The sequence below is a fragment of the Orbicella franksi genome, chromosome 5 (assembly GCF_964199315.1).
Source record: "Orbicella franksi chromosome 5, jaOrbFran1.1, whole genome shotgun sequence".
NCBI lineage: Eukaryota > Metazoa > Cnidaria > Anthozoa > Scleractinia > Merulinidae > Orbicella > Orbicella franksi.
This window is the reverse complement of record NC_138149.1, coordinates 2,837,057-2,852,733: the sequence shown is the minus strand read 5'-3', so window position 1 is coordinate 2,852,733 and position 15,677 is coordinate 2,837,057. Positions and strand designations below refer to the sequence as shown.

Below are 15,677 nucleotides of genomic sequence, written 5' to 3'. Positions count from 1 at the left end.
TAAATAGTGAAATAAAAAATATTGAATAATTAGCGACACAATAAAACGCATGGAGAGTTGCTTATATAAATAAACTTTACGCCAAGACAATTTCTCCTTAGTGATCAATTCCTATAGTCTCATCACTGCATGTTTGAATTCAATTTACGTTGAGATTTTGAGGAGAAACTGAAAACTACCCAGACTGTTTTTTCTTTTATCTTGAAGACCTATCACGTTGTTATTTCTTGTCTGTCTTGGCAGTTTTCCAGCCTTTAGTCTTTTTTTTTTTTTTTTTTACGTGGCCAAGGGAAAAAAAACCGCATTGCGCCTTAATATAGTTTTTCAATTAACTAGCGATATTAGTTCTTCTGTTTTTTTTTTTAAAAACCCTCAATATCTGTATGTGTTAACCTACCGATGAAGGATATGTAGCTAACACTGCTCAAAAATATATGATCTGCTTAGCGCTGCGCTTTTTATAACACTCAAATATTTATATGTTACCAGGAAGTAACGATCTGATTAATATTGATCGCAACGACAAGTTAAGTCTGCGTTGGGCCACGTGGTCCATACAGCCGAAGCTTATCCCGGTTCCTGCAGCACTAAGCAACTAGGAGTATTTATACTGAGAGTATTTCAGTCATGGTATTTTAAGTTATTTTGGCCTCGTGCAAAATTACCTTTAAATTGCAGGAAACCTGAAAATAATAGTTTACTAAGATAGAAAAACACCTAAGAGACAATGATAAACCATAAAGGAACAAGAATGATTAAGGATAGAGAAGATGTTGAAAAAAAAAACTGAAACCTTTTTTCAGCATTATCATATAGGGTGGCGAGAGGTATTGTGAGAGCAAAATGTCTTGCCCCAATAACATAACGCAATGTAACGCAAATAACCCCAGCCAGAGCGGCCGGCCAGAGCTCAAAACCCAGACCCCTCCACAACAACAAACAACCAGGAGTATAATAAAGCTGAATCTAACTGTAAATTTGAGACATACTGTGTTTCTTACATAGATTCGAATCTGAAACGCATGCAGTCCTCTCAGTGTAAGTTCTAATAGATTATTTGGGACAACAGGACGTAAATTTTGCAAATCTTGCCATGCATTAATTTAGAAATGTTTCATTGTAATTCTTTTGATTTTTGATTTGCTAATTGAAATCTAGGGACTAGGTACATTGCCATGACAGTAAGTCCCGAGTTCTCCGTCCCTTCCCGTTGGAGAGGTCCTTCATTTGTCTATTTTAAACAATTGTGATTACTTTTTTTTTTTTCGGTTTTACGGTTTTTGGTCATTTTCTAGATCGATTTTTCGGTTTTTGAACTAAAAATGTCCAGTTTTTCGGTTTGCTGTCTGTTGCGGTTTTCGTTTATTCCCTTTTCAGCATTCGGTTTTCGGGTTTGGTTCTTCGATGATATAATATTTGCTTGGCTAGTTCCTAGGCTTCTTTATCTTACCTCGGTCAATCCGTGAACGAGAGGCCACTTCTTGATAATAGGCCATTTCCGAGTGTACCTTGTGCCTCTGTTTCAAAACGAGGCCTCGTGCAAAACCTTTCTTATGAAAATAAGTTTGATTTTCGTGAAAATGAACCTGTAGGCGGGACACATTTTCATATGAATGGTTTCGCAATAAGACTCGTTTTGACACAGAGGCAACAGGCAACTCAGAAATGGTCCAATAGGCCACGTTCGATGTATCAATATTCTAACATCGATCCGAGGCTTTCGGGACAAAATTGCAAATTTTTTAAGTTTCCTTTGTCTTTCAATTCCCAAAAGAGACTTGGATACAAAGAGAACACCACCAAACATAGAAGTTTGTCCTAAAAGCCTCGGAGCCATGTTAAAATGTTGATATATCGAATGTGGCCTATTAAACAAGACGACTTACAGGCAAGTCATCTGCGTTATGAATATTGCAATCAATTAGGTCTACATTAACGAGAACATCTTTAACTATCAGATTTTCCATGCTCTACTTCCGATGCTATCTTCAGTGCAAATCCTCAACTCCTTCTTGAGTGGTGATGCAAATGTTTTGCTTACGAAGAGAAAATAAAATGGTTAACACTCACTGCGTTTCGAGAACTTCCGGCCCTTTCCTGGATGACACGATTCTCTGATTGGATAATGATGCAGAAGCTTATTTTAAAATAATTTGCGATAAACTTGGGAAGTTCCGTAAGCTTATATCAACTGTTTGGGAATTTTGATATAATTTTTGGGTTATACTTAAGCATATTTAGGGCAAGCCTTTGCTAAGAAACTATTTGCATCCGAAATCGCCAGAAAAGTGTTTTTCAGCTGTAAGATCGGACAGGAAAGCAATTTTCTCTTGACGAACATTTGGTCAGAGCTCATATTTGCTCACGCGTTAAAGCCGAAATGCGCATAGAGTAATCAGTTTCACAAGCGCTATTCTCCCATTTCTTCAATTCTAAACGGAAAACTTTTTCAACAGAAACTTGAGTTATGCCATAAACCGTTCAATCTACTGATTTTTATTCTTCCATCGGAATTCAGCTCTAGAGTTTTTTAATGTTTTGCGCGAACAAACAAATCCTACTTAACTTAATATCTTTAAGTTTAGCTTTCCGATGTACAGTTGTGAACAAGATTTCAGTGTGCCTGAACAATTGTCAACATGGTCAATTCGTTTATGACACAACTAGCGGTTCTGAAATTAAGTAACTTTCCATCTGTCCCGCGTAACCATCAAACAAAAAAACAATTCCAAAACATAAGGAATTCATAGAGTACTTGCCTTGAAATTGTTTTCAATCGTGCATTCCTGCCGAAACAAAGGAGACAAAGAAAAAAATGCTCAGTACCATGATCAAAAGTGGTGCAACTATGTATGAGGGGTAACTACCGCCAAAATTAAGTTTGGGTTTAAATTGGTTTTAAGAAGATAAATAGTTTTTCTGGTTTGTCGCTACGGATTCCTGACCAAAAGTCATTTTAGAGATGAGGTATAGAGTCACTTGAGAAGTTTTATCGAATGCCATGGGCTCATAGATGTGCTCATGGCATACTTAATGTTCTTCAATTAATGTTGTAAAATGAGTTGCCTTATTATCACCTTATTCAATGCAAACCATTAGCATTTGTATTCAGTTGGGGCCAATTATGCCAGGTTGCTGTTTAACTATGGCTAAACTTTTAATTGGCCGTTTTCAACTCAAAAATGTATGATGATTTCATAACAATCTTTTTCATTGGCACTCCTGAAACTCAGTTAGAAGGCAAAACAAAGTGTTACAACGGTTTTCTACAAGACCGCTTCAACCAATCCGGACTTCAGTCATATTACCTTTACAGAGAGTGTTTAATAATACAGCTTATTATTTGGTACCAATTTATGTCTTTAGGATTGCCAATACGCAAACAGCTGAAACAGTTACTTGAAAGTCAAGGACGTTACAGACTGTAGTAGCTTGTTACATTAAAGTACTTACTGTTGATACGTTACAAATATACTGTGAAAACACTCCTATGGACTGCAAACTTAACAATTGGTATTTAAGGAGTAAACTCACTTTTCGCATCTCTAAACTGGCTGGGATAATACATTCACTGACACCTTTACGTATAATACGAGCTGTTAGAGATAAAAGGGAGTGAAATTAAAAAAAAATGGTGAATACTGATTGAGTCGGCGACCTATAGAAACACACAGAACTTTTGTATAACTCACTATCATTTATTCTTTATCTCTATTTAGACAGAAACAAAAATTCGAAGTTCGAAGTTCGAAGACCCCGAGACGGAATCGGGGGATTAATAATGGTTTTTTTTTTCTCGAAACAAAATAATTAGATATGAAAATCCAGTATACGTTATATTTATACATAGTTGCTCTTATTTCGCTGAACTGCGCCAAGTATTCAAGTTGTTATTTGCATAGCTTGTCAACAAAATTCAAATTTCGCGGTCCAGTATGTGATGTGGTTTAACGTGATGTTGCATTTGAACCAAGAAAACTGCATGAAATGTTTCTCAGTTAATTATCTAAAGAACAACTCTCGATCTTTGAGATGTAGCTAAGTTAAAATAAATTGAACAGCGTCTTAAAAGGTTGAATGTTTTTACGTTAAACGCTAATTAAAAAATTTACATTTTGTAACTATGATTGATAAAGTGAACATGATGCAAATTATACTGATACTTATATCTATAATTATCATGTGACAGTTGGCGGGGATTGTTTGAAGTTTCTAGTAAGCCCTTCTGTTCACACGCCGCAACCTGATATCGTCCCTAGCGGTTTTAAATTAGTTGTCTGTCATTCTCTCAAAAGCGTGTTCCACTAGCAATGTAAGTATTTCCGAATCCTAGGAACTAGAAGTATCTACATGCGTGTACGTTGTAAACACTTTGTGTACAGTAGTAGTTTATTCTGTACGGGACAAGTTTTGATGGTTGGCGTTTGGTACGACCATTACACCTTCTCGATCGGTTTATAGCTTGCGTCTACTTAAGAAAATGTGAAGTTGGACTGTTTCATGATCACGATATCAGCTCAACTCTACGTCCCTACTAGATAAGTTGTGTTGAATGATAGCAAATAAAGCACGCAAACATTGGTTAACAATTCTTGTTGCAGTAGCTGAAAATTTTTGGGTCACGTCAAGCATTACAAACAGTGGTCTTTTTTATATACAAAGGTTTATGGGTTGTGGGATCTTTAAGTGTCATTTGAAAGTGGTTCAGAATTGCGATTTTTCTGTCTTGTATTAATGTCCATGAAACTTGAAATTTTCAGCGAAGCGGCTATGCTTGGTTGCGGTTTTTCCAGTGGACTGTAAGTCAGTGCACTAGCAAGCATTTCACTGTTGCATTTGTGCCATCCTAAAGCACGAGAAAGAGAATCAACTAGCGGAGAGAGATGAGTTGGTGACTGCCCCCTCATTTAAAAACACGTCTCAAAAACTATCCCAAATTCACGGTGATCGTCATATTTACGCAAAAGATTTATCAATGAAAAGGGGTTTGTCCATCGGGCGAACTCTGCTGCTGAATTGTTTATTCTACTTATGGATTTTATCCTTTGCTGTAGATCATCATTGCAAGCTATCTCTGGACTGAATATGTATAACACGATGTTATTGGCCTTGCTGGCTTTTGGAGTCTTATCAGTGTTATGGTAAGTGGGTTTCAAAAGGTTTGAAATCAGCTCGCGAACCGGATATTGTTGTACTGTTTTTAAGCAAAAGCGACTCCGCCACCGGTGACCTGAGAAAAGTTGCATTGTATATTGCTAGAAACAGCTGCGCCAAACATCTTTTGCTACACTCGTTTATTATCCATTGAATTTTATAGTGCATTAAATTTCTTTTCTTTCTCTTTTTTTTCGAAATCTCTTTTTCTTTTTTGGCAGAAACTGTTCTAATTCGCCGCCTTCATGTGCTCTCTGTGTTTTGTAAGGCACTGCTTTGCAAGAAACTATGTTTGCCTCGGCTACACATTTGTTGATAAATAGGGGACTTTTGGTATCTGCAGTAAAAGAAAGACTGCCTTGTAAATGGTGTTCTGTTATTGACTTTCAAATTAATGTACATCTGTTTCAATCTGATGTCTTTTATCTACTAATCAAACCTTTTTTTTGCAATATATTTCTTTACCTACTGTTATCTTTAAAATAATTATTTGTAGACGAAATTACGAGGAAACTATCGATTAAGACAAAAAAGGAAAAAGCAGATTCAAAGTCTTTCGTAAACCTTGCTCAATTCAAAATTTTTTCAACTAATTAGATATAGAATTGAGCTGACTTAAATTAGAGTAGAGTAGAGTAGAGTAGAGTAGAGTAGAGTAGAGTAGAGTAGAGTAGAGTAGAGCAGAGTAGAGAAGGGTAGAGGAGAGAAAAGGAGAGGAAAGTAGAGGAGAGGAGAGCAGAGGAGAGGAGAGGAGAAGAGAGGAGAGGAGAGGAGACGAGAGTAGAGAAGAGTAGAGAGGGGTGGAATGGATTGGCATGGAGTGGAGTGGAGTGGAGTCGCGTTGCGTGGCGTGGCGTGGCATGGAGTGGCGTGAAGTGGAGTGGAGCGGAGTGGAGTGGAGTACAGTAAACCTATTCAAGATGTTCAGTGCTCGTTCCTGTTAATTACTTCTTTTCTTTTGTTTGATCTTAGCAAAACACTTCTTGACAGCAGACGAGGAGGAAACGCCTTGAAAATAGCATCTTTCAATGTTCAAATATTTGGAGCAAAGAAAATGGAAAACCAGATGGTTAAAGACGTTTTGATTAAGGTAGGTCTTGGAACTGCTACGACGAGTATCTACTCCGTGTGTTTACTCTATAGCTTGGATAACGTCTTTGCCCTATATATTTGGCTACAAAAAATGTCTTTCAGAATTAGTCTAGATTTATGAAAACAAACTACATTTGCGCGAAAGATTGAAAACTATAATAACGGCCTTGCGGCCTGCTTGGATCAATCAGTAAAGGTTGGTCGAGTTTAACCGTGTTTTACCGAAAATAATTTAAAAAACGGTTGGGAATCTGAATGCCCTTTCAGTGCACGAGGGAATGACTGACGGCGAATTCAAATACGATAAAAAAAAGATTGATGAATACGGAAAAATACCCTCTAGTGAAAACCTAGTCTAAGACTACGTGTGCACTAAGAAATCTTTTTCTGGATTTATGACGACTTTGGATTCACAATCGGCGCATTGCTTGCTAGAAATCTTACCGGAAGTCATTCGAAGAGAAGTTTAATTTGATCACCGTAAAACAGAATAAGCTTACAAGAGCAAAGACAAGGAACTGATTCGGAGTTTTTGTGATACGTGAAAACATATGAAGGTTTTCTTAATGTTATGCCCTTGAGTTCATTAGTGATTGTTATCGCTGAAAACGAAAAACTTGTTAACAATTTAAATTTGATAGATGTGCATGTGTGGGCAGTATAAATACATATGTTGAAATCCAGTTCAGTGCTTCAATGATCAGTCAAACTTGGTGTTTCTGGCTATGGTTCAAAAAGGAGATTTAAATTTTAGTGTAATTTAAATTTTACTGTAATTTTTGTTCCAGGTTATTTTGAGGTATGATATCATATTGATCCAGGAAATTCGTTCCATTGACGACCAACCAATCAACGAGCTACTAGCGAGTGTTAACAGGTAAACTGATGCTTACTTGTCTCCAGACCCCTGTCATAAGCAGGCGATGAAGCCGTCTAAAAAGAAAGAGGAGCATAGGCGTACGAGCTGGGGCCGAGGGGGGGGGGGGGGGGGCACGGAAATTACGCATTTTTTCGGGCAAAACGCTCATGATTCGGGCAACGACACTTGAGAGAAAGCATTACAAAATAATCTGTTGGCGTGATTTTCAAAACTCGTAAAAAAAGTTTCTACTTTTTTATGAATCTCTGCGTGATTAGACGCCCGACCGGGAGTCTGTAGGCCGTCAAGTGACCTGAGGTTTTTTTGTTAGCTACAAGTCGCTCAAATGTGTATCGTGGATATCCACGATAAGGATATTATTTCCTTTCCCAATTTTCTATCAACAAAACAAGGACACGAATCAAAGCTAACTAAGACGAAGACTTTTGTTTTTGTGCATGGAAGCCCTGATAAGAGCCGTTTGCATGGAATGTCTTAACCGTGGGGTTTTTTAATTTCTTTCTTGAATAATTCTTTGGAGGTGTTTCTCTAGTAAGTCCATGTCGTTTACCATCATATTGACGTGGCTTCTGAATTCATGGAAGGCTTGAAGGACTTCTAGCAATGCCTCATGTTGTTCTTTGAACGTCTCGAGTATGTCGAGACGCTCGTCTCGAATATAGGATAGCTTCTGTAACGGTCGTCCAAACAATGCATCTTGAAACACAAATGTCTCTGTTGCTGAACTGCAGATCGCTGAACGAACGCCATGAAAGGAAGAACTTTTTCTTTTAATAAGTTTTAGATTTTACTCGATTGAGACTGTTCATAGAGGTCATTGAGTATGCAAGCTTTCAATATAACTATCTTTGAGAACGTTTTCGTTTTTCACACAATTTGAGTGCGTTTGCATCCCGATTTCAACACTCACACATTCGGGCATTGCTTAATTTTTTCGTGCAAGAAGGTCTCCGCCCATTCAAGTCCGAAGACGCCCGTAAATTTTCCAATGTGTAGCTTCATAGCTCAGTTGGTAGAGCATCGCACCGGTATCGCGGAGGTCACGGGTTCGAATCCTGTTGAAGCCCTGATTTTTTTTCAGGCTTCTTCTTTCCAATTGCTTAAATTGGAAAATTTACTGCGATGATCATTCTTCACTTTCATCTACAACCGCAGTTCAGATATGAATAATTTCATATATACTTCACAATGTGGAACACCAAAGCAAATTTCCTCTGACTCAGGGCTCATGTTCAAAACGTCCGTTACGATGGTTGATTTCCTTTATCAATTTCAAGTTGACAATTGCCATAAGTGTTTTTTTAGCATTGTCACACTTGCTGAAAAAAGTAGAAACCAGTTGACCGCCTCGCAGGAAGAACAATAGAAATATCGCGAGCACGCCGTTTTAGTGCAACTTGTACCGCAGAATAACTGGGACAAAAGCTGCGGGAAACATTTCTTAAATTTATGTTCAGTAGGCGTAAGTGACCAGCTATATTTATGATTGTTTCCTGTTTCACGGCAGGTTTTCGTCTCCACCTGGCATCTACAAGATGGCGTTGAGTTTCAGGCTGGGCAGGACAGCTAGTAAGGAACAGTATGCATACTTCTACAGGTACATATCAGCAACAGAAGCCGTGATGCGTGCAACAACAAAGAGCAAGGATTGCACATCCGACAGGCCACACACCAGACTGATTCTCAGACGGTCCAGACCACACGCGGCCACGCACTCTCTCCAATCCCCAACGGCGCCGTGACCGCGAGCAATCTGGACCAACATAGAATCACGCTAGCCACACCCTTACCCTGTACTTCTACAAATTGAATGGAGGGAAGGATGGAAAGAATTATTTATCATTTTCTAGAGCATTTTAAAAGAAACATTTCTATTTTCAGGAAGGTTACATTTTTTATTTTACAAAAAGGTTACATATTCTATTTTCAGTCTTTGTCATTCGGCATTTCTTATCAGGCACTGTTAAGTTTCAAGGTTAATTTAAGCGCAATCTTTTGCCTAAAAGCTCCCTAAATATATCCTACTAACCAAGCACATGGGTTTCGGGTGAATATCGACTACAGGTCTTGATAGAATGGAACCAGTGCAATAACGACCAAGGGCCGATGCTCTCTCAGTACTGTTCCGATCACGATTGAGTAATAAGATATTACAATTATTAGACAAGTTTATGATTGTAAGAGAGTCTTAATTGACCGGCAACAAAAGTATTTCGAGTAGCTGAACTTCTCAGCTCTCTTAAACATGCAATAAAAAGCTTTATAATATGGCTGAACGGGTCCGCGATAAATTTAGGAGAATTCTGATAAGTTCCGTTAGCGGTCCGAATTTTGCATTACGGGACCGCTGAGATGAACCGCTTACAAATTAATTTCGGGGATTTGCTTTTTTAATTGATTGCATTAAATAAGCAGTTTGTTTTGTTAAGTAGAAATCTTTGCTCCTTAAAACCTTTTCTCCTTCAAACGTACATAAATGCTTACCTTTCGCCCGCGCGTTCACCGAATGGGGAGACGAATCAATTTATGAGCAGATTGAAAAGAGCCATTACAATAAATACTTTTAAGTATTTATTATAATGGCTCCTTTCAATCTGCTAAAATCTCCGTTCTTTTTTAGCAAGTTTATGGAACCCGTCTGCGGCTCGGTCTAAAACCTGAAAAAAAAAAAAAAGAACTGGACCAATATTTTTCTAATACGGACGTCACGCTGGTTAGATAACATATATGTATTTTAAAACCAGTTTCATTGTCGTCATTAGGAAAGACAAGATGACTCTTCAAGATAACTATGTCTTTGATGATGGTGACGAAAGCACAAACATGGATAAATTCCAACGTGAGCCATTCACTGTGCGCTTCAAGGCACACAGCACGTGTAAGTTGTCCTTTAATTAACGCGTTCCTTACTTTTGGAAAAACGTAGAACTATCATAGAGTTTCCAGTAGCCAAACAAAACATCACGCTGTATTCCCATGTAAGCCTGGTAAGTAGTCAGAACGTTGTTACGTCAGCAAGGCGCCACGTGTACCTGGCTGCTTAGCAAAGTCTCTCACTATCGAGGGCGTGATTCTGAATAAAGGTACTCCCAGATGTTGCAAAGGTGTTGGTGAGTCACCCAAAAGGCAAGGCGACGGATCCTGAACGAGATGTGCACCCAGAAAGCTCCCAAGGATTCGAGTCCTTTTGGGTTGGCGATATTGTGCAGCTGGCTGCTGGGCTGTCAGTAAAACTTTGCAAATTTTGAGTGGTGGATTTTGTTGTTATGTTTAGTGGATTTGCATTTTGCAATGGTAGTTAAATGACGGACGTGTTGGATTGTCAAAAATATTATCTACCCCATAAGAAAATAAGGGAAAAGTCAGAGAGTATTATACAAGGAATTTTAAAACGCGACTCACTAAAGTCCTCAATGTTAGCTTTAAATCATTCTTTGTCTTTCTTTTAGATGTTACGAACTTTGCAATGGCCGCCATGCACACATCTCCATCACAAGCAGTCTCCGAAATCGATCGTCTGGTTGACGTTTATGACGACATTGTACAACGATGGAACTTGAATGACGTCATCATCCTAGGTGACTTCAACGCCGGCTGCAGTTACGTAACCAAGTCCGCATGGAAGGGGATAAGACTCGCAAAGGACAGACGATTTTATTGGCTGTTTTCTGATCAACTGGATACCACCGTGTCAAATTCTGATTGCCCGTATGACAGGTGTATAATCCTTGCGCCCCGAAACACGTGATGTGGCAACGCGTGTTTCGGGGCGCAAGTGAGTTCAAAGTACGGAACTTGATATAGTGAACGGGTCATTTTGCAATTTATGTGCGTTGGCTGTTGGGCTGGCGTTACATATCTTCGCTACACAGTGCTGACGAGCCCTAAGAAGGGCGAAACAGCTGTCCACTGTTGCGATCCTACTTTATCGGTTCTTGTCATGTTGGTGTCTCGAAAGGTTTTTCACGTAGTATCAGCCTTGCAGTCTATTGTTTGTCTTGATAATAGGCCATTTTCGAGTTGCCTGTTGCCTCTGTTTCAAAACGAGTCTACGTGCAAGAACCTTTGATATGAAAATGAGTTTGATTTGTATAAAAATGAACCTGTAGGCGGAACTCGTTTCCATGTGAATGGTTTCGCGCGAAGACTCGTTTTGAAACAGAGGTAAAAGGCAACTCGAAAATGGCCTATTTACTCGACTGCAAGAGGACTACAAAAGTTTGTTTTCAGCTTTTCAGTATTAACAAATTGAATAGTAATTTTTCCCCGCTTTAGTTTCTTGTATGGTTATCTACCTTCCCCTGTTTCTTAGTTTAAAGACTAGGAAAGGTCGAGCCAATAAAAAACGAAGCTTGGTTGGAGGGGAGTTGACAGAGAAGAGTTTACCTGTTCTTTGGCCTTCGTTTTAAAAGTTTTTCACAGCTAGCGTTTGCATCTATTATATATGAGGAAAACTGGTTTTGAAATTGACTATTTTTTTTTGGAAAAAGCGCAGTTTAAGTGTTAAATGTTATTATTATTATATGGCTTTATAGACTTGTTGAGTTGAGACGGTACATAAAGGCAGTTTATTTCAGAGTACCATCGCTGTAAAATCTTGAATTAAAAAGGTTTTTTTTCTGTAGGATGGTGGTCGCCGGGCACAATATGACAAGAGGGATTTTCGCTGACAGCGCAAATGTGTTTCGTTATGACGCCGCTAATGGACTTAATCAAGAACAGGTACACTTTCTTATCCCCACAGCATGAGGATTTTCCACTTGGGATAACCCATCTCAAATTCGCGTTTCTTTAAAAGTAACCTTTTCGGTATCCAGAGACTGGTTGGGGGTAGAAGGCTGTTAGATCTGGAATGGGGCATAGCCCCTTTAGGAGGGGGACATTTGTGAAGTCTGGTCTTGTTTATTTAAGTCACGAACTCACTGATGTTGTCGACATTTGTTGCAGGCTAAGGATGTGAGCGATCATTGGCCTATTGAAATAAAAATGAAAGAGTCTAGTAAGTATCGTAACTTAGATTAACATAATGCATTTACAAAAAAAACCCATAATTTACCATTCCAGGCAAAGGTCCTTGTTAAATCAGTTCGTCTTTCTTTAAGCAAATTCTCTGCATGTATGAAACCCAGTCAGGTTTTGTAAGGCTTATAGAACGCTTTTCCATTGCGCATCGTAAAAGCAAATTAAACCATAGTTAGTATTTGGCCATTCACAGAGAACGCACAAAAAGCCAATAAGGACTGGAAGCCAACAAAACTGGCGGGAAAATGCGGGTGAACGAGTTGCGCGTGTTTTTAATTTTACATCTGATTGGTTGACGGCGCCAGGGTTTTAAAACAATCACAAAGCGTAGTAGGACGGGTTTCATTTGAGTATCTTAAAACAAGAATAATCCTCTAACGGTTGGTCAGGTCACAATAGGTGGGAAACAAAGAGACAGGACTTAGGAGGCGTGGCTTGAACTATTTTTTGTTTGTTTGTTGACTAAGAAAAATAAGAGGACGGAGCGGTTCTGGATGAAAAATGGAAACGGAGTGGTGATTGCTGAGATGGTTAATTTATTTATTAATGATTGTTTTTTCTTTAAGCTCATAAATATGAAGAAAAGTTCTTTCAAGAGACGATCACAATCACCATCAAGGATGAATGCATTCAGCCGGTGTCCAAATATAAAATTTTCTCAGTGCGCTCTGCTAAGAAAAACCCTTTTCTGTCAAACGGTTTCTCGTTGAAGACTACCTATACAGAAACTGGCAAAATTGACGAAATAATCCTTGGAAAAGTAACCAGTTCAACTGAAGTGGCAGTTGGTGCCATTGAGAGTTTTCGCAGGTATTATCCAACATTAGTTTCAGCATCTCAGGTGGCTGTGAGCAGAAGAAAAATCTTCAAGATAGCACATTCTCAACCCGGCAGTTGTGTTGCGCAAGAATGCGCGGAGACTGCGTACCAGATGCTTTCCGATAGTTGTAATGATCTTAAGGCTCCAATGATTAGCGGAGTTCAGCTCGTCTGTAGCGCATCACTCTGCTCGTGTAAAATAAATATAATAGCGACTTAACAACAGAGTCTTCTTCTAAGAAGTGATTTCCATTGTCAAGTAATTTTTCGTGTACGCGCACACACTCAAGACTGAGACTCGTGACGCAATCTTTCCTCCCTACAAAGGAGGACACGGTAGGGTCAGTAGCCTGTTTTACAACCGCCTTCCCTGAAATGATTTTGTTCTCTCGGGGAGGGCGGCTGTAACACAAGCTAGAGGAAAGAAGTATTACGGGTTGCGAGGTTAACACGCACGTGAATTCTTAAGTTCGAGCTGAATGGGTTACATTAATGTATAGATAACGCCTAAAACTCGGCGTGTGTCCAATAAAGGAAAGTCTTCCACGGTATCCTACTAGTCCGTCTATTTATGTTTTACTTTTCTATTTTATGTCCATGCATAAACCGTGCACGCGCATATTGAAAACATGACGGATTTGCCTTGATATTAAGCTCTTTCAGTTGAAAAATGGCTCTAGCTCACCAACGAGCACGGGCACCCCAATTTTTTCCCCAGTCATTGTAATCAACTAATCATAGGCTTCGCGTGAGGAAAGACTGATCTAATTTCTATTGCTGAAAATTGAATAAATAAGAAAAATAGCAGATACACTGTGGTCTTTTCTATTTTGCAGTCGGTAACCACGTCAAGAAATTTGGTTCAAATTTTTAATCAAGGATTTAGCTTTCTGTCTGAATCAAACTTAAAATGTTTCTTTGTGTCCGACACAAAGTATTGACTGTAGTTCAATGCGTTTTCTTATGAGTCTGGGCTCACAAAGATTTTACAATTACTGGGAATGCGTTTTTATAATAAGCATTAAATAATGCCAAAATGGGGCATTTTCAATGCCTCACTGCTCCTTAATGAGCATGGGCACCCCCCATTTTTATTTCAAAATTGAAGTTATCATATGACAAATATTCAGTGGACAAAGTTTGAACAAAATTCTATTGTCAGTTTTATTTCAGAGGAATTACCTTAAGACGTCTCTGGCTTCATAGTTCCGGTCAGGTTGAATAGGCCTTTTCCGAGTTGCCCTTCGCCTCTGTTTCAAAACGAGTCCTCGCGCAAAACTTTTCTTCCGAAAACGAGTTTGTTTGGCATGATAATGAACTTCCAGACGAAACGCATTTTCATGTAAATAGTTTTGCACGAAGACACGTTTCGTCACAGAGGCAAAGGGCAACTCAGAAGTGGCCTATTCAGAAGGTGAAGCGAGAACTTCGTTTACTTGTGCTTGCGTTACTTTATACTGCGAACTAGTTCCCAGGCCTGGGCATTTCGCCACCTTCAATCCGTTTCGGGTTATAATGTCCCGGGAGCGTGCGGTCCGCTTCCCAAATCCCTTACCCTATTTAAGACGAAAATCTGTCATTTATGACCCAACCAAAAATTCGATACCCTATTTTACGCCCATACCCTGTTTCAGACCTGCCTTACAATTACTACCAATGTTAAATTGCAGGTAAAGATAATTTGTGAAGGGTTTTTGTTGGTCTCATCGATATCGATGAAAAAGTAGCTTCTTCTATGAAACATACCCAATTCAAGACTAGAGTGTAATTATGACCAAAATGGCCAAAATCGATACCCTACTTATGACCAAAGCGGCTGAAAAACCATACCTATATAACCCATATAAGGGAGTACCTCCCGGGCACAATGTCCAAGACCTTTTCCCGGCCGTTTGTTTCGGTTGCTAGGAATCGCCAAGATACGACACAAAGCCATAGCACTCTGACACCCTGTCTGATTGAGAATAGTAATGGGGAAAAGCTTCAAAAGCCCATTAAGTCTTTTTAACACAAGCGTTGGTACGTAGAAGTTTCAAGTTTAATAGCTAAACCTCTAGCTTATTCTCAAACATGATATGGCTCAATCTAATCTCGTACCCAGGCTCCTTTCTCCATGGGCAAGAAAGAGCTCTGGGTGAGGTTTGTTTAATTCTTAAGCTCTGTGCGAGCTATAGGTAAAACTATTTACAGATAAATGCGTTAAATGTGTATGAAAGAACATCAAGTTCGTATTGTAAGATATGACAACATTGTGGCAATAGTAAAAATACTTAAAACTATTTACAGATTAAAAGAGGTCGTTCTCATGTCTGTACACTTGATTATGGAGTACATTGCTGGAAAAAAGGAAAGAGCACACCCTTTCCTGGTCACGTTAATTAATGTTGTATTACAGACCTACTATCACAAATAGCTTGAGAATAATGTCTTGAATAGATACAGTTGAAATTTTTTTCTTGATTATGGACAATATATTATGAATATACAGAGGAAGATAATCTGTTAGGCGACGGTATTCATTCTCTCACTACCATTCAGTACTGGGAGAAACTGTTAGAGATAAACTGTTCTGGCTTAATTAGTGCAGCAATTTCTGCCTTTAAATAGTAGCAAATCAGATTATTTGAGTGGAAAGACCATGAATGCCTTCAACCCTCAAAACAACAGCAGATATCACAGCAACAGGTCAATGTCTAAACTACAGTGTCAG

The 15,677-nt window shown here is 38.9% G+C and overlaps 1 protein-coding gene across 1 annotated transcript; it reads left to right on the top strand.

Moving 5' to 3' along the window:
- Positions 1 to 4,734: 4,734 nt before the first annotated feature.
- On the top strand, positions 4,735 to 15,116 carry LOC145486926 (deoxyribonuclease-1-like). The gene is made up of 10 exons (XM_081465634.1): positions 4,735 to 4,799; positions 5,055 to 5,141; positions 6,031 to 6,244; positions 7,035 to 7,123; positions 8,634 to 8,723; positions 9,889 to 10,004; positions 10,576 to 10,843; positions 11,752 to 11,848; positions 12,074 to 12,125; positions 12,715 to 15,116. Exons 1-10 carry the CDS (start codon positions 4,735 to 4,737, stop codon positions 13,185 to 13,187), a joined length of 1,551 nt encoding a protein of 516 aa, XP_081321760.1. The 3' UTR covers positions 13,188 to 15,116.
- Positions 15,117 to 15,677: the final 561 nt, after the last annotated feature.